The following is a 19144-nucleotide window of genomic DNA, read 5'->3' on the forward strand; positions in this document are numbered from 1 at the left end:
TAAGTAGAAAAAGAGGACGGGAGAGAGGCTAACTACTTGTCTCTTTCAATTGTTTGTTTGTTCTTTGAAGTTCATCAGAAAACTGGAAATTAGTATCTCATAAAATGAGTCAGGCAGACAACTGGCGGACGTATTTCAATGTGGTTATGAGACCTACAGTTGTTAAATGTTTCAGAGAAATGATTAACATGCCCGACACTAGGCAGAACGGCGTTGATAGCCATCAAGTACAACGTACCCCTAGTGTTCGTTGACGGAAACTGCACCCTGCGTATACATCCACAACATTTTCCATACCATTCTGATTACATGTTCCCATCAGGAAGATATTACATTTTAGCAACGGACAGAATCGGTCTGCCGATGTTTCCCTTGTGAATAAACATACTTAACGTATGGGCAGTTTACAGTGTGAGTCAGAATTGATAATTGTGGCTAGAAGACTTGATCTCTCGTTTTTCATTTACATTATTGTAGTTTACAGGAATATATAACCCTATTTCCTATTCCTGAGTTGTTGTTGTTGTTGTTGTGGTCTTCAGTCCTGAGACAGTATTGATGGAGCTCTCCATGCCACCCTATCCTGTGCAAGCTTCTTCATCTCCCAGTACTTACTGCAACCTACATCCTTCTGAATCTGCTTAGTGTACTCATCTCTTGGTCTCCCTCTGCGATTTTTACCCTCCACGCTGCCCTCCAATGCTAAATTTGTGATCCCTTGACGCCTCAGAACATGTCCTACCAACCGGTCCCTTCTTCTTATCAAGTTGTGCCACAAACTTCTCTTCTCTCCAATTCTATTCAATACCTCCTCATTAGTTATGTGATCTACCCATCTAATCTTCAACATTATTCTGCAGCACCAAATTACGAAAACTTCTGTTCTCTTCTTGTCCAAACTATTTATCGTCCATGTTTCACTTCCATACATGGCTACACTCCATGCAAATACTTTCAGAAATGACTTCCTGGCACTTAAATCCATACTCGATGTTAGTAAATTTCTCTTTTTCAGAAACGCTTTCCTTGCCATTGCCAGTCTACATTTTATATCTTCTGTACTTCGAACATCATCAGTTATTTTGCTGCCCAAATAGCAAAACTCCTTTACTATTGTAAGTGTCTCATTTCCTAATCTAATTCCCTCAGCATCACCTGACTTAATTCGACTGCATTCCATTATCCTCGTCTTGCTTTTGTTGATGTTCATCTTATATCCTCCTTTCAAGACACTGTCCATACCGTTCAACTGCTCTTGCAAGTCCTTTGCTGTCTCTGACAGAATTACAATGTCATCGGTGAACCTCAAAGTTTTTATTTCTTCTCCAAGGATTTTAATAGCTACTCCGAATTTTTCTTTTGTTTCCTTTACTGCTTGCATGCTATTTAGATTGAATAACATCTGGGAGAGGCTACAACCCTGTCTCACTCCTGAGTAATGAACAGGTAATAAGTTTTCGGTTTTCCTGTAGATGCCTGTCCTCTTGACAATCACACAGATTTCCTTACATTGAAACTGAACTTATTCTCCGATTCTACAGACATTGCACCTTTCTGACTAGTGCACAAGAGATAAAACTTTTGTTAAGATAGTGCGTCTGTGTTTCCGACATTTACAGTGAACGGAGATCACAGCCGTCAGCTGCGGCTGAACATTAAGCAAAATCAGCGCCGACAAGCGAAAATGTGCACAGGACTGTGATTCGAACCAGGGACCTCCTGCTTACTAGGCAGGGACGGCAATCACCACGCCAACAAGGACACATCGATAGCTCAACTGCACGGACTATATCGGTAATCCTCAAGGCCGATCCACGCTCCCACCGAGCGCCAACTATCCGCCGTCCCTGTCAATTACACTTCTGTTCGCTACTTCGAGGTTCCCACAGGAGGTCAGACGTATTTGTGCATTTCCTATGAAGAAAGTAGATCGGCCGTGAGGCATACTGCTGTATGTGACGTGCAGTGACGATAGCGCTGTGCTCCGGATGGTGCAGTGGTTACCGCATTTACCTAATAAGCAGGAGATACCGGGTTCGAATCCTCGTATGGTACACATTTTCGCTTGTCACCGCTGATTCCGCTTAATGTGCCGCCGCAGCTGATAACGCTTAGATTTACATATAATGCTTCACAGTTTGTGGATCTGCTTGGTATCTGTCCTTTCGAAGGAACTGACACCGTGTATTAAGAAAAATAGTTTCCCAAATTATAGCTACTTTCATCTTCAACTGAGAGGCAAAATGTCTTAATCTTATATAACCCGGAGTTGTGGAAAGAAAACTCCTATGTTCAAGGTTGACATCCTACCTTATTCTCTTTATGAAACCGGATGATGCTCGTGAAAGAACACTGCCACCACCTCGAAAATTAGATTTTCTCGGCATAGTACTGGAGCGGTTGAGTATATGGTCCACATGCGAGAATAAGCAAGTGTACGTTTCAGATATTGTTCACATTTCATTTGCAGGTAAGATTATCTTCGCATATTTTTCACAGCCTGCCTGAACACAGTATAGTAACAATGAAGAAATTTATGCACCCAGGTTCTAGAAGATAATGTATTCGAGTTGATGTGAAGCATGTGGAAATTTGCCACGGTTCTTCTTCGGGAATGAACTAACGTACAAATACAGTCCTTGAAAAAGCTTGAGAACCATAACATGCGAGCCACGTGCAGCACATATTGGTCCCAGTTGATCAGTCACCTAAGATTTGTCGTCACATGATGCTACGTTCTTGTAAGGGAGTTAGCACTGAAATAATGAAGCGTTAACTTCTTGTGTTGTGACCAGTAGTGAGCTACATAACTGCCATAATTATTCTGAAAACAGATTTATTCCTGAATATTGCTGAAGATTAAGCAAGTGTGTGGTACTTATATTCTGAAACACAATATGACGCTTCCGAGTTGACTCCCTCTCTTCCTCAACGTTTCGACTTTGGTGTCCTAAGAGAAAGGACTGCATGAATCAAAATAATAGTTTTTCTGGAACTGGTTAGTGTCTCTAAAGTTTCTACGTAACGTAGAATTTCTAATAATAGCGCTATAGAGGAACAAAACCAGCTTCAGTAAACTATAATACGCCGTATTCCTAAGTGGTCGGTTCTGTGTTGTAGGAGATTTGCAAAAGACTGCACAGTAACTGTGCTGTAAAATTTGCGTGGCACTGAAATAACCTACACAATTTTTTAATAGCTTCTGATGTCTACCTCTCGGGACAGAAAGCGGAAGCAATTTTCCAATCCCTACGCATCCAAAAACATTATGCTAATTTGAAAGTGTCGTGCATAATAGTAATAGGTTATAGGCATTACAAATTAGTTTCTCCTTCCTATCACTTAGGCTATTAGTTTCTCTTCAGCTGAGGTGTTCATTCTCTTGACGTCACTGTTACATCTCTTCACATTTAGACACGTTTAGACCAGTAGGCAGAATTCATGCATCATTGTATTAAAACTGCTTTTTTCTATTCTCTATCGGCATTTCCAGACTGCTGTTTCACAGTTCTGTTACTTACAAGACAAATTAGTAAGCTTCTAACCTTTCACATCTCCCCGCAATTTTCATTCATAACATTAATTCCATTTAATACCATATTCTCATTGTTAGCACTTTCACTAATTTTAGTATCTGTTTCTCTTCATATATTTCGAAGTTCTTTCTTTTGTTGCTTCTAGATTGTTTTACAGCTTTCTGCGTACTGTGATATCTCTAACTCAAGCTAAAACCATTCTACGGTACCGCTGTTGTCTCTTAAATGAAAGAAATGTCATAACAATGCACCATTTTACTATTAATATTGTTGTTGTGCTGAATCATTTTCATGCTGTTGGATTTACAGGTTTTAATAAATTTTGTCAAATAAATGCTCCAGCAAAACCATTTTACAGTTCATTATATATGTGTTTCATGTACAGCTGAATAAGGAAGCTTCGTAGAATTGATATACTAAAAGCTAACTCATTTTCAGTTTCTGTTATTCTCAGATAATTCCTATTGAAGGGTCTTAACCACCCTCACCCTCCATAATCTAAGTGGACGGTTTACCTTCTTCCATTTTGTCATTTCGTATCGTTTGCGATCTATTTTCAGCGAGATCTTATGAACTGTAATGAGCAAGTGGTTCAACCCCTTCTTAATCTGTATTCCAGTTCTTAATCTGAACTCCAGTTCGTTTAAATGCACAAGTAAACTTCGGCTGCAAGCTCATATACTTGCCTATCAATAAATTTATCGTTAACACTTCGTGCTTCATTTTGGCATAAAATCCCTCACGCATCCCTTTGCTGAAGTCTTTGGAAAATTATGCAGTTCTTTATTTTCTAAATTGTTCCTTCATTCATCTCAGTCTCGATGTTTGCTTGAGTACTTCCATCTATGTATTTTTTACTAGTGGCTTGCAATTACCTTACCAATTGGTAACACAGTTATTAATTTTTCGGTACATCCTCAGTAGCTCAAGTACATAGTAACTTAAATTTTTGCATAGTAGTCCATATTCCAATTTATGCTGATTTTTCAAACTACTCATTTTATGCTGGAATATCAATAAATTTAATTGCTTATATTTATCTAATTCACTCATTTATACGTCCATTTCATCGTCTGTTCAAGCATATGTCGTGGTACTGGTATTAGTTTTCGATAGTGTATAAAATTACTGTTCGGCGTTCAAGAAACATGTAAATATACGTAACTAAACGTTTTATGAGAAACTTCTGTTTCTTTTCTTGCTTGCAACAGAGGTCAGGAACAAGGACAGTAAGTATACAGAGTTTTATGAAGGCGTGTCATCATGTGTTTCCATTATAGCTGCGTTTTTACGATATAGTCGCTTGTAAGAAATAGAGAACTAATTGGCTTCTGTAGTAGAAGAACGTCCGCATGCTGCATATTGGTAGAATTGTTGCAAATCTTTATACAACGGGAACCTGAGCTAAAGGGACAGCTTGCAGGTGCCTACTAGCTCGTAAACAGCTTTTCATAACTGCGCTTCGCTAAGAGTCAAAGACCGTAATAAGTGCGGTGTATTTACGTCTTCCTCCGGGAAAGGCATTGACTGAATATATGAAAACTCGGGAGGATTACAATTCGCATAATGTTGTAACTTCGATATGATACAAAATTTAAGTGTTGCTGGAGGTTGTTCCTTCTTAGACGAACAATCATTTGTTATACTTAAGTATCTGAGGAAAAAGTCACAATTATAGAAGTTGTAATCTCTTTACTTTTTAAGTGTTGATGTTGATATTGATCGTAAAGTACTTATTTTTGAAGACACTGCTTCGGGCTTTGATCTTTCGTGTAGAAGCAGAAGGTATATCACTATAATATAGCAAAGCATGCACTGTAGTGTAGCCTTCTAGAATGCGTGTTACTGGCAAAAGAACTGCCGATACACTTCCAGGACTTCATCAATTTGTTGGCCTAAAGTAGCGAAATATTTTAATCTCAAAATCTCTGTGCTTCACTATAGATTAATTGAATACAGATGCACGAAGCATACGTTGCATATCCTCGAACTCGATAGTTGTGTTCTGGAACAGTAAAAAGAAGTTTTAACTGATAAAGGTCTTGTAACGTTTTTAACGTAATATCACTAACAAACATAAATCGGGGTACAGTTCTGATTCTCAAACAACGCCAGGATAAAATAGGAACTTAGTTTTGGAATATCGCTACTTCTTCAAGGTCGAGAGAGCATAATATGTGCAGCACGGAGCGCATTGTCCGAAAACAATCTGTAACGTTTTGGGTAATCAGCGCGTACACAAACAAGTTTTCTGGAGTGTCGACTATAATACCCTAGAGGGATTCCAGCAGTGATTCACTGATCAAGCAGACCGCTCGAAAAGAAAATCACGGCCGGTATATCTACGTAACGTCCTCTGAAACTAATTTGAAGCGATGAGATAAGTCAGAAGGCCTTTTGAAACGTACAGCTACACTCTCGAGTCTTAAAACAATTTCAGGAGAGAGAAAAAAACAAAGCGACAGTCTATAATTCCACCAATCATCCAAGAGTCATCTGTACTTGGATTTCATGAATAGAAACACACAGTCTACGAAAATGAGAAAGTGTCAAAATTTGGAAAGGTACATCTTCTGAATGTTTTCAGTCACGTCTTTTTTCCAGTTGTTAATAATACCGTAATGTATATTTCAAGTAAATCTGCATCTTACAGCATATACCAGCGACAACACTATCCTCTTTACTGTACATTCATCTGAACTTCACACTGCTTGTGAGTTTCGTTTAAGCTTAGGCGGTAACACGACATTAGAAAAATTGGACGCAGCTGCCTGTGATTGTTTTCACCGTAAGGATTCGCTGAGGTAGATTCTAAAGGCATTCCATACATGGAAACATGTTTCATTAGACTTTTACTTGGCGTAGATGTTGTCATTTGGCTTTCGATCTATCAGTTTTCACTACCTCTCCTTGAAAATATGTCCACTTTTTCTGCTATAGACGTCAATTCTGCCGATTTTGAAATCAGATTCACGTAAATGTTATTTCTGTCTTAAGTCAGAAAGTGAAAGATATCTGATACCAGGTCCTTACAAAAAGCCTGAGTTGAATAGTTACGAGTATTATAGGGAGAACTTCATGATAACTGCAGTTGTACGACCCTTCACACAGGTCATGCACATTTTTATTTGCTATTCATTCATGCTTTGCCACCCCCACCCGCCGTATTCTCCGTGTAAGACGAATGTATCTTGCTTTGCCATAGGCTGTACGTTACGTCACTATTTGCTCTGATATTGCAACTAATTTTTGTTTTCGCTTTTAATAATTGTTGTAGAATATTCACGACCATCTGCTTACGGCATAGTAGTTTTCTAGTGTGTACTGTAACACAGTTTTACACAAACGCAGCTAAGATTTTTATTCCTACCTTTCGTATGTACTTGTAATTTCTGAAATTCATTTCTTTTTTAAGCTGTATCTCTTTGTAACAGTTCCCAGCACACCTGAAGATTTTCACGTATCTTCCACAACTATTTCTTCCATCACTCTTGCTTGGAGGCTACCAGAAGGGGGCCAGAAGCTCGCAGCAAGTAAGCAATATTTGTATTTTCCTCAAATCCTATAAATTTACATTTGAAAGTACAAAATGTGGCGACCATTATTATTCTGTTATTGTTACAATATTTACATGTACCATCATTATCAATTTGTGAATGGTAATTAATTATTTTGTACAAAAAACTATTCCATAAACTGCTTAAGATATCTATGTGATTTCCGTTACCAAAAGGAACGAAACGCCGTGTTATACAAAGCTATTCACAAGTACCGTCGGGGTCGCAAAAGATGACAGTGCAAAAGCTAGAAGACATATTAAGCGTGTACATTCATCAGTGGGTAGCGCACCTCTCCAATTTTGAAACTCACTCTGCTGCTGGTCATGCGGCAGACGATAAGTGCATACAATTCATTGTAGCCACCGACAGCAATTGCCTGTGATGGCGCTACAGTGGCCAACTTTGTAAAGCAATTCATTGGGATGTCGGTCTGCAGGGCTAATGAATTCGATGTGACAAGAGGTCGCGGATGCTTTGTCTACATGTTCTGACCCGCCTGCCCCAGAGTGCAAATGCGCTACCCTGTGTGTTACGAGACGAAACTCGGTGAGATGGTCTGTCGTCTGATAGGTGGTATTTTTCTGTAGACCTCGTTATCTTTTACGCAGTTGTCCTTGGGGCTACTTGTGAATAAATCTGTATACTTTCTGTATTTAAAAATACAATACAAGATATAATTGATTAAATGAAAAATCTTTTTAACCTAAAGCTGAAAAATAAATGTAAAATTTAAATCAAAAAATGTTGGAAGCATGCAACAAAAATTTATACGTGAGTCCTTCACTTAACACTGACAATATTAATACATTGCAAATGATATGAACCGTTGTGCAATTTTTTTCAACGACGGCCACTCTCTACACTCCATACTTTATCTACTGCATGCACCCATCGTTCTTAGTTTTAAATTTTACAAGAATTGTCGTGGCTATGAAATATTCACAAGCTAAAATTTTCAGGATTAATTGCATGGGGTTATGAATCTCAAGGCTCTATAAGAAATTATTTCATTATGTTTAGTCTACATTAAGAATGTGCTATTCTAAACATTTTTATTGAAATAATTATTTTATGCAGTTTAGTTTTGAGAGAGTGAAATTTTTCAACGGATTTCAAAGGTTCCGCTAAGTTCACAACAGAGGCATGTGTAATTTTAGGTTTATTTCAGTTTATCTTCACCCAAGTAAACCAATACATTGCTTCCTTTTACCTATTCTCACGAAGAGTCTGTGAAGGTAAAAGCGGGAAAGAACTGAGCTCACTCTGAGACTTACCAGCAGTTGTTTTTACTGAGAAACATTCGTGACTCTAACAGGAACAACAATGGTACACAAGTACCCTCCGGCACTCACATCAGACAAAAAAGCTAGTTAATATTGCATTGCATCCAGTTCTGAGCTACGTTGGAAGTTTCCACTCTCTAATTAATTGAGATGTTAGTTGAGAATCAGCTGCAAAATTTATACCAAGCAGAGAAACCTACAGAAATCAAAGTACCCTTGCACTACACACCAGGCACAAAACAAGTTAATATTGTATTGTTATCCAGTTTTGAGCTATGCTGAAAGTTTCAAGGCTGTAGTACTTCACTAAGTTGGTTCAATACCAGTTGCAAAATTTGTATCGAACAAAAACAAGAAAGCAACTTAAAAGAAACGTGTTTAAGTGAGATTCAACGGGAATGATATTCAATTGGAGCTGATACAAGTACCTGAAAGTAACAGGTTGGCTATACTTTCAGATATGAGTTACAAAAAGCTCGGCCAAAAGAGTAGCAAGTAGTTCATCTCAGTTCCAGCATGATGAACAGTGTCACATCTTAAATATCGTAAAATATACTTAGCAAAGAGTTCGTACAGTACAGGAGGTGATTACATGTTTCATCAAATGTGGGAAGAGAGCTACGAATCAGAATAGTGAAGATCTGGACACTCAGAAAACAGTACGTTTATGAAATATTAACATTGTTTTCGAGCGATATATTAGGTACAGCGTGGAAAAAGGAGACAGAATTACTTTGCTCACATCACATATATTGACATATAGTTAAAAATTCTTGGCGTGTTGACGTAGTGAACCCTTTTTTTTTTAAATATCCATACAATTGAGAGAATAGAGAATACAATTTGTAATCCATATCGCAGTAATTCGTGATAGCACACAACCAAACGGATGATGATGCCATTCTGAAGCTGAGTTCACTTGCTTCGTATTTTCAGAGAAATGAAGGAAATATAAAATTCTCTTCAATCAGCCTGTATCAGGAATAACTGGCTAGTAAAATCAAAAGAGAATAGTTTCCTTTAAACTGTTATCCACAGCTACATCAGACTATGTTGTTGTCTTCCTTGTCGAAGTAGTGCTATGAGCACATGCGCAGTTGAGATTGTGTTAGACGATATTACAACTCAATTGAAAAAAAATATCGTTCTTATCTCGTAGAGAATCTCGACATTCTATATGTAGATAGTTTACAGATTGTAGAAGTATAACTACCACAGTTAGGTAATCTCACGAAGCGACAACATGAAGCAGCAGTCATACGTCTTTCCAAAAGTTTCTTGAAATAAAAGTTTTCACCCATCACACATTTCATTTCCGTCTGTTTAGCCTTTCATTTTAAAAACTCTTCTCGGTGTAATTACTGCATTAGTATCCTATGATACAGTTAACAGAGTGCAGTTAATCGAACTTTGTGGGTATATTAGCATTTCATACGTTTCACCTTCTTCCACGGTGCAAGTTCTTTGTTACACTTAATTTGGCTGGAGAAGATAAAGTTTAAAAGAAGTTATGACGTAAATCAAGTACTGATCATTCACATAAACTGTTACGAGATGAAACATAAGGTTTCATTACATCAGGAAAGTTTAGTTCGTAAATGATAATAATGGAACAATAATGTAATTATTCTAGTTCAGTACAGAAGAAACGAACAAAAGATAAAAAAATTGTAGTGTCGTAATGGTCTATCTGTATTATGCAAGATCTTCGCTAATCAAAAATTTCATACAAAAAAAGTTGGAATATTATCGGAGAAAGGAACAAGTAGACTTCAGAATCGCATATAGCAAAATGTGAGCCATGAACGAAATGATTAAAATGGTTTACCTTTTTTTCTGAGAAGGATTTTAACTCATATTGAACAAAATGTGTACATGATCTGTCGAGAAAGGGGACTATCTTTCATACTGTGGTATTGTAATGGGTCCTATATATGTCCTTTCTAGAAATTCCTTCTATCAGCAGAGTGATAAGTTCAGAAATGGAAGAGAAATCAGGTAACGATGTTAGGTATCAACATCATTAAATGAAGTTTTCTGATCTGCAAACTAGGAATGGAAGATAAAATACAAGATAATGGAAGATGTACGCACCACGCACATATTGGAGATGATATACTATTTGCCTCTGGTGCATGAATACTTGAGATATAAATCTAGGAACTGAACAGAGTAGTTTTGAATACAAGCCATAAAACCAATCATAATGGAAAAATAATAATCTTTACCTATCGCATTGAAAAGAAAATAGCACAAATTAATCATGAAGTTATGCAACTGGTTGAAAACGGTTTTGTTTCTTCAGCAGCTTTAACAACGATTAGATGGGGACCAAAAAGAAGTAAAGAGCAAATATGCTCTGCATAAATTTTTGTGACGTAAGAAAGGTTTTCAGAACCAAGCATACAGTGTGTATGATACGGAAGGTTTAAAATATGTGTGTCTTTCCATCTGTTAAGAAAGCCATGGAGGTTTGGAGAGATATATTGTCAAAAGCTTAGCTTTGTAAATATGCAGTTTGTTAATTCCTAGGAGAGGAAGTATGACAAATAAGTCGATCAGGGTACAGATTGGACCCGAAGACGCAGTTAAGACTTTAATGAAAAGGAAATGGAATTGGCTGACGCATGTAGCTAGGCGTTGTTAGTTCCGATGTTAGTGCACTTGTGACCTGAGTTAATAATTAAGTGTCATTTAATTGTATTCCAGAAATGAATCATCAGAACTACATTGAATTATCAATCTTTCCTCCATTTACTTTCTAGAATTGTCATAGGAATGCAAAGCGGCAGAATGACAAACACCTCCAATTCATATTCTGACACATTAGACTGAACATGAAAATTAATAATAATGACAATGTAGTAGTTTATTAGAACAACAAAACTTTTTGTGTACTATCGCTATATACTGATTTGTAATGACCCAGATAAATTTTCTATTACTCACGTAACTGAATTAGAAATCCAGGCCTCTACTATTGTATGTATGACGTAAATAAACAACTGCGATAAATCACTACATTTAGTTAGCTTCAGATATGCCATTTGAAAATCTGGGTTAGTATTCAAATGGTAAAGAAAAGTGCGTATTAATGTTGCATCATTTGGGTAATGACATTAAATTCCTTTGCTGCACGTTAAATTTTAAAAATTATGACACAAAGTATTATAGTCTTCTAACTAAATGAAAACCTTTTAATTAATTCTTGGTTAAATGATGTCCTCCAGCTGCTGCAGCCACGGTTTGAAATCCGATGAACTTCGTGAAACTGCTTCCTCGGATTATATAACTTTGTTGACATCACTGACTTGAGAGCAGCGAGGGAACCAGACTGACTTAACTTTATATTGCATTTCGGCTGGACATCTGCTCATTGTTGCTGCTTAATTTCTGTGTATGGTGCTGGACCGAAGAAGACAGCCCACGACCGCAATGGTGTACGCCCTCTAGTTATATTAAAATTATTTATTTGTTAAACGTTAATCCAATGCAAATTATTGCTGTGAAGCTAATACATATTCCCCTCCCAGAATGGTTAGGTTAGGTTAGTGTATTTTAACGTCCCGTCGACAACAAGGTCATTAGAGACGGAGCTCAATCTCGGGTTAGGGAAGGAAATCGGCCTTGCCCTTTTAAAGGAATCATCCCGGCATTTGCCTGAAACGATTTAGGGAAACCACGTAAAACCTAAATCAGGATGACTGGAGACGGGATTGAACCGTCGTCCCTCCCAGAATGCTTAGCTTGTCTGTAGCCAGGGGAAGTGTCAGAATCGTATTTTTAGGTTTGACTGTTGGGTGAAATACGGCAGACATGAGTACAATGTACACATTCACTTCACTCTTATTATCCCGAAGCGTGTGACTTTCGTTGCCCTATACAACAGTTCTGGTGGTCACGGCTCATACTGGAACACAGGTAATGTAGCTGTATCGAACTCCAGCATTTCGCCTCGTCCTTCTGCTGATCATTTTTCTTCCTCCCACAGTATCCAGATGCTCGCTCTAAATTTACAATGTTGCTTTCCTTTAATAGCGTAACAGCCTGCCATTTGTTTAACAATGAATCAGATTGAATAACGATCCCACATTGTCCATATCGAACCAGTTCAGTAAAACACTTCCCAACTCTTCTCTTCAGTCTCTCATAATAGTTTCCGGCTCGTACTAAGTCTTGAATTCTAATCCCCGCAAAACTAGATGAAAGTTTCCAAAATTAGCTGCACTGTTTCAATCCTACTTTCACTAGCTAGTGCAGCTGCTATTAGTCTCATGTATTAACAGAGTGATCTTCCATTTTGTAAAAACCTACAAATATTACGAAAGTGCCTAGATGCACTAATGCGTTATATATAATAAACAGTAGTTGTGTATGCACGATATATTACGATCAAAACAAAAATTTACGTGAATACGAAAAATACACACAGTAAAATTTTTTGTAGTTTGTTGCCGATTTTACGTCGACATAGAACATAAGGTACGCAATAAATTGAGAAAACAAAACAAAAAGAAACACATCTAAAAAAGACGCTAATTAAACACAAATGTACGTAAAAAGTCCTCGAGTATAGTATGTCAAATAATTGAAGACGTGGTGGATAACGAAGATGGTAACGATAATGATGTTCTCTAATTCTTCATTTCATAGGTTAGACTTAAGCACTGTCCGTCTTTAATTAAGTCTTCATTAATACTCTCTACCTGTGTCTTCATAAACCATTGCTGCTATGGAAATATGTTTGTTATGCATCCTCTCTTTATTCTTTTAGGTGTTGTTGCAGCGTTTACTTGTTGGACATTAATTCACTTATATCTTCTTCTATTACGCCCATTAGTTTCTTGTGAAGTCCACACGTAACCATATTTAGTTTCTTCAGAATATTATTACAGCATTTGTTATTTTAACTTCTGCTGTTACCATGCACAATTACTGGAAGAGCCATAGTCTTGAAAAAAAAATAGTTTTTATTTGAACTTAGATTGTAATGTGTTGACATATGGTGTTAAACACTTCGAAACATACACAGTTTTATTTAAACTTCTTTATAACAGTACACACCAGTTTGGCAGTGAAAACAACATTATAGTGACTATTATTTTAAAAATTATGTTGTTCTCAGAAATTCTGATTCAGTCCAGATCTTTCCCTAGCTAGTTATCACCTTAGTCCAAAAGTTATACTGCTTCCATAGATGTCTGAAACAGTCAAGTGCTCGTTATACGAAGAGAGTGTGTTTGTGTACACAATGATCTGTTGAATCCAACACCTATTATTCTAGAGAGGACTGAAGAGCTCAGCTGTGTTGAAAATCCAGTGCTAACAGAAAACAACACGCATATAAGAGGTGTTTGAACTGTGAGCTTCAACCCAGTGTTAGCTATCAGTTGGTAGCAGATACTATGGATGTATGTTTTTTATGTATACCGATCTGAAAGTAGTACCCATTTGATAATTACAACAAGACGAAACAGCACATCTTAGAAACTGTATATTATGAAGAATTTTATCCCTTTCCGTATTCTGACTGTTTCTGTTTTATATTTTAACAAATGCAGCGTATGTTTAACTGCTTGGATTTTTTCCTTCACTATATTACCAACTACTGTTTTTAATGACAGGCGAAATAAAATTGTCCCAGCCCGTGACATGCTAGGGGACCATAAATCATATGCCGCATTATAGCATCTAACTAGCTGTAAAACAATTTCAGTTGAATCTTCATCATTTACTTGTGTCAACATTATTCCGCCATGGTGTCATGGCAGGACGTGACCCACGCATTAATATTTAAGTTACAGACTACTGCCTGCATTACAAGAGAGAATTTGGCGAGTGGGAGAAGATAAAGATTCCTGGAACAGAGACGAGCTTCACGCTGGGGGGCCTGCAGTGCGGCGCTAAGTACCTGCTCTACCTGCAGGCGGAGGGCCGCCGCGGCGACAGCCACCCCACAGACACCATAGCGGCGCGCACCCAGGGCGCAGGTAAGCCACCCCACAGACACCATTGGAAACTCCACCGAGGGTGCAGGTGGGCCACCCCACCGACACCATAGGAATCTACATCCAGGGGGCAGGTAGGCCTTCCCACAAACATGATAGGAGTCTACACCCAGGTTGCTGGTTGGCTACCTCACAGACACCATAGGAAACTACAGCCAGGGTTCAGGTTAGCTACCCCAGAGACACCATAGGAAACTACACCCAGGGTGTAGGTAGGCCACCCCTCTGACACCATAGGAGTCTACACCCACGGTGCAGGTAGGCCATCCCACCGACACCACAGGAGCCTACATCCAGGGCCAGATAGGCCACCCAACAAACACAATAGGAGTCTACACCCAGGGTTCAGGTTAGCTATCCCACAGACACCATAGGAGTCTACACCCAAGGTGCAGGTGGGCTATCACACAGACACCATAGGAGACTACATCCAGGGTGCAGGTAAGCCACACCACAGAGACCATAGGAGTCTACACCCAGGGTACAGGTAGGCCACCCCACAGACTCCATAGGAGTCTACACACAGGGGGCAGGTAGGCCCTCCCACAAACAACATAGGAGTTTGCACCCAGGGTGCAGGTAGGCTACCCCACAGACACCATAGGAGTCTACACCCAGGGTGAAGGTAGGCTACACCACAGAAACCATAGTGGTACACACCCAAGGTGCATGTAAGCCTTGTGTATTACCTCTGTCTGTCTGGTGTTCGAGTAGGTAGGCCAGTTTTTGGTATATTCTATGAAGACAGTGGCAAAGAATCTTTCACATAAACTGTCTCTGTCCAATGCCACATGATCTGGATGTGCCTCCTCTACTACAAGCAAGACCACAATGCGTCACCGTTTCTACCTATGACGGTCTAGAAAAATTTATATAATCAGAAAGCAGTAGCTGTCACTTGTTAACTTCATAGTTCTATTGTTTGCTCCATCCCATCAACTAGAGTGGCTAGGTAGATTCGCAATACCTAAACTAATATGAATATCAGTGCTAAAAATTTCACTAGCACCGCATTGTGGACGCTAGAGAGAGCTGCAGCAAAATGAAACACTTGGGTATAATGTCATGTGGTGCACTTTCCCTTGTCTCTACGCTTCGCCTATCACTCACATTCTTCTGTGCACCCCACAGTATCAACAACAAGAAGTACCTCTTCAGTAGAACGCAATTAAAACACTATACCACAGTGTTAAACAACCTATTTATGTAAAAAATCTGTTTTTTATTAATCTTCCATGTGCCAAAGACTGTTTCTTTTTATTCATCCAGACTCGTTTCGACATCTATATGTCACATTTATTTCGGTAAAGCATAATACAAAATTAATATTCGTATATCTATTGTCGGCCTAAGCAACGTAACATCTGCATTTAGTTTCGTTTATGTCGATTGCCCACCTGGAAGTTACATCGCCAGTAAAAATGCATTTTTACAGCAGGGTTTTCTTGCCTTTTTCCTCGTTTTGCAGCATGTCATGTGCAAAACAGTCATAAAGAAAATTTTTACATTTTTTATGTACTTTTTTTGTGGGTAGCGATTATGTAAATTAATATAGTTACATTTTCCGCCTTCTTGCATATTTCTGGTGGACACCTCTTTCTACAGCCATTTATTACACTGCTTTCATGCCGTTTCTCATTTAATCACACTTTTTTCAAATGTCCTTCGCACGCATTTTCCAGAAAACGTAATTTGGGCAGATTTTTAATAACATTTATTCGCATGTAAGAACTTAACTGAGAACCATTACCTTTACAGAGTGGAAATACTTGAAAATCAGATTACTGGAAAATAATGTACTCGAGATAAGCAATAGAGAGCGGTAAAATAAGATCTAATGTTTAGATCTGAAAAATATAAGCAAAATACGTGAAGTAGGGTTAAGTTTAAATCAATCTTGTTCAGAAGCCTCTACCAAATAAATGAGAGTAATCTAAAAATTTTCTGTGTTACAGAAACAAAAAACAAGAAGAAGGAAAATTTTCATATAGGACTAGAAAATATCAGATAGGAACTATTTTCAGAATAAAATAGTACATATTGTATGCTCTCCAGACATAAAAAATAAGTAATCGGGAACAACATGGACGGAAGAAAGGCAAAGACAACTTGGAGAGAAGGTGGAATCTCCAAGGCATAAGTAACCGTGAAGAAAGGAGAGGAATGGAAGGTGTTAGGGGGATAAATAACAGTAATGGCAGAAATGAGAATTAACAAGGCAATAATTGCAATAAACAAAGCACATAATAATAACAACAGAACAATCGAAGGAGCTATGCAACTGCGAAACCACAAACAACTGTAACAGCCAAGAAAATCGAAGGACACGGGGTCCGGCTCAAACAGTAAGGGCTAAATTAAGCTTCCCAGTCCAAACAGTGGCAGTTCAGCGAGCGTCTAAATCAACAAACACACTCAGAATTTAAAACGCAAGGATAAAATGGCTCTAAGCACTATGGGACTTAACATCTGAGGTCATCAGTCCCCAAAGCAAGGATAAATGGACCAGTTCAGTTCTGGGAAGATCTCTACACACTGAAAAAAACACTACAACAAGAATGCTAGATGTTTCAACAACTTTGAGAAGAAATTGTCTTAAAACAGAATACAAGAACTGGAGACAACACCTGAAACGGTAAAAAAAAAAAGAGTGATGAAAGTCAAGAACTGGCAACTGCACGGCTTCCACCTGAAATTGGGAAACAACTTGGAAAACATATTTAATTATGATTCAGCTTAACTAGCAAAATCTAAGATTACAGGCCACCACGTCGACGCTGTTATGAGGCATTATAAACGATAGAAGCCAGGACTTTGTAATAACATTAAATCAATAAGGAAACAAGTGAAGAAGCAGGAGTGTACAGGACCCGGTCCTTTTCGACAAAATGATTTTTCAGAACTGAAGATACCGGAAGTGACAAGAAACCACCGGCACCAGCAGAAACAACAGCAAATTTATTGAACTGTGTTGGAGTGCTGAAAGACGGGACTATCTCTAAGAAATAAATGATACTGACTAGTCAGCATCAAAGGAGACATTTTCAGTATGTCCTCATTGCGATAACTGATATTCATCATCATCTGGATCGAAACTTCCTGGCAGATTAAAACTGTGTGCCGGACCGGGACTCGAACTCGGGACCTTTGCCTTTCCCGGGCAATTGCTCTACCAACTGAGCTACCCAAGCACGACTCTCGCCCCGTCCTCACAGCTCTACTACTGCCAGTACCTCGTCTCCTACCTTCCAAACTTTACAGAAGCTCTCCTGCGAATCTTGCTGAACTAGCACTTTCTTTCAGGAGTGCTAGTTCTGAAAATTCCCTCCCGTAGCTAAGCCCGATCTGTGGCAACAGGAATGACAAGTTAAAAAAATAAAGTTGGCAGTCTTTAGAACAGGGAGACAAGTACTAATCATTTTTTTATTTAATTTATTTAATTATTTTTGAATCATCTCTCTTCTGACTGGTTGGATACGGCCAGCCTCGAATTCCTCTCCTGTGCCAACTTCTTTATCTCCTAGTAGCTCTCCCGCGTACATCCTGAATTATTTGCTGTTGGATGTACCCCAATCTCGTTTCCTCTACAGCTTTTACTTTCTACAGCGCGCTTTAGTACCATAGAAGTCTGGCCTGATGTCTTAACAGATATCCTACCATCGTGTCCTTTCTATGTTTCCCCTATCTACGTTCCCTCGTCGAAAGTTTAGAGAGCATCCTCGTACCTTACCGTTTCAGTCACTCAACTTTCAACGTTCTTCTGTAGCACCCCATTTTAAATGCTTCTTTTCTCACCTGTTTCGGTTTTCTGACTGTCTTCATCTCACTTCGATATAATGTTGTGGCGCCAAAGGTACATTGTCAGAACTTTCTTCTTCAAATTAAGGCTTATGTTTGATACTAGTAGACTTCTCTTGGCCAGGAACGCATTTTTCGCCAGTAATAGTCTGCTTTTTTATATCCTCCCTGATCCGTCCGTCATAGATTATTTTGTTGCCTAGACAGCAGAATTCCTTAACTTCATCTACATCGTTATCACCAATTCTGATCTTAAGTTTCTTGCTGTTCTCATTTCTGTGACTTCTCATTTCTTTCATATTTCTCCGATTTACTCCCAATCCATATACTATACCGATTAGACTGTTCATTCTATTCAGCAGATCCTGCAGGTCTTCTTCACTTACACTGGCGATAGCAGTGCCATAAGCGAATCTTTACATTGATGTCCTTTCAACTTGAACTTTAATCCCACTCTTGAAACTTTATTTTTATTTCCTTCGGTGCCTCTTCGACGTATAGATTGAACAGCAGGGGCGTAAAGCTACATCCCTCTCTTACTCTCTTTTTAATCTGTGCACTTGTAAGGGGTCCGTAGGCCCTTACTATAACTTTGCACTCAGCATTGGTCGATAGGTTGAGAGAGCGAGTGTCGAGATGCGCCAGAGTGGTTGGCGGTAATGGTGTGTGTGTGGAGGCCATTATTGGAATACAGGGTTTTTAACCGAGACAGTTGTCACCATCGCCGTGGTTAGACCCCTAAATAATAACTGAATACCGGAAAAGTGATGAAGTATCTTTGTAAAAGTGATCAGTGACGTTACTAGTGCCGATATTTAGTTTCACGTCTACGCGCCGGCCTAACCTTGGGTTGCAGTGTTTGATGCAGTGATGGATTAGCGTGTGACGATAATGGAAAATGGTGAAAGCCTGTGCTGAGATTAGCCGTAATTAGATATGTATGACGAAGGCAGTGGCTG

General features: G+C 38.7%; 1 protein-coding gene across 1 annotated transcript in view; it reads left to right on the forward strand.

The window, feature by feature from the left end:
* Positions 1–19144, forward strand: part of LOC126335702 (Down syndrome cell adhesion molecule-like protein Dscam2) — a 1471118-nt gene that overhangs the window by 1377509 nt on the left and 74465 nt on the right. Inside the window, exons 27-29 of the mRNA XM_049999160.1 lie at positions 4748–4765; positions 6971–7069; positions 14178–14369. Coding sequence (XP_049855117.1) covers positions 4748–4765; positions 6971–7069; positions 14178–14369 — 309 coding nt within the window. The remainder of the gene's footprint in view (positions 1–4747; positions 4766–6970; positions 7070–14177; positions 14370–19144) is intronic.

This window comes from Schistocerca gregaria, chromosome 2 (assembly GCF_023897955.1).
Source record: "Schistocerca gregaria isolate iqSchGreg1 chromosome 2, iqSchGreg1.2, whole genome shotgun sequence".
NCBI classification, from domain to species: Eukaryota; Metazoa; Arthropoda; class Insecta; order Orthoptera; family Acrididae; genus Schistocerca; species Schistocerca gregaria.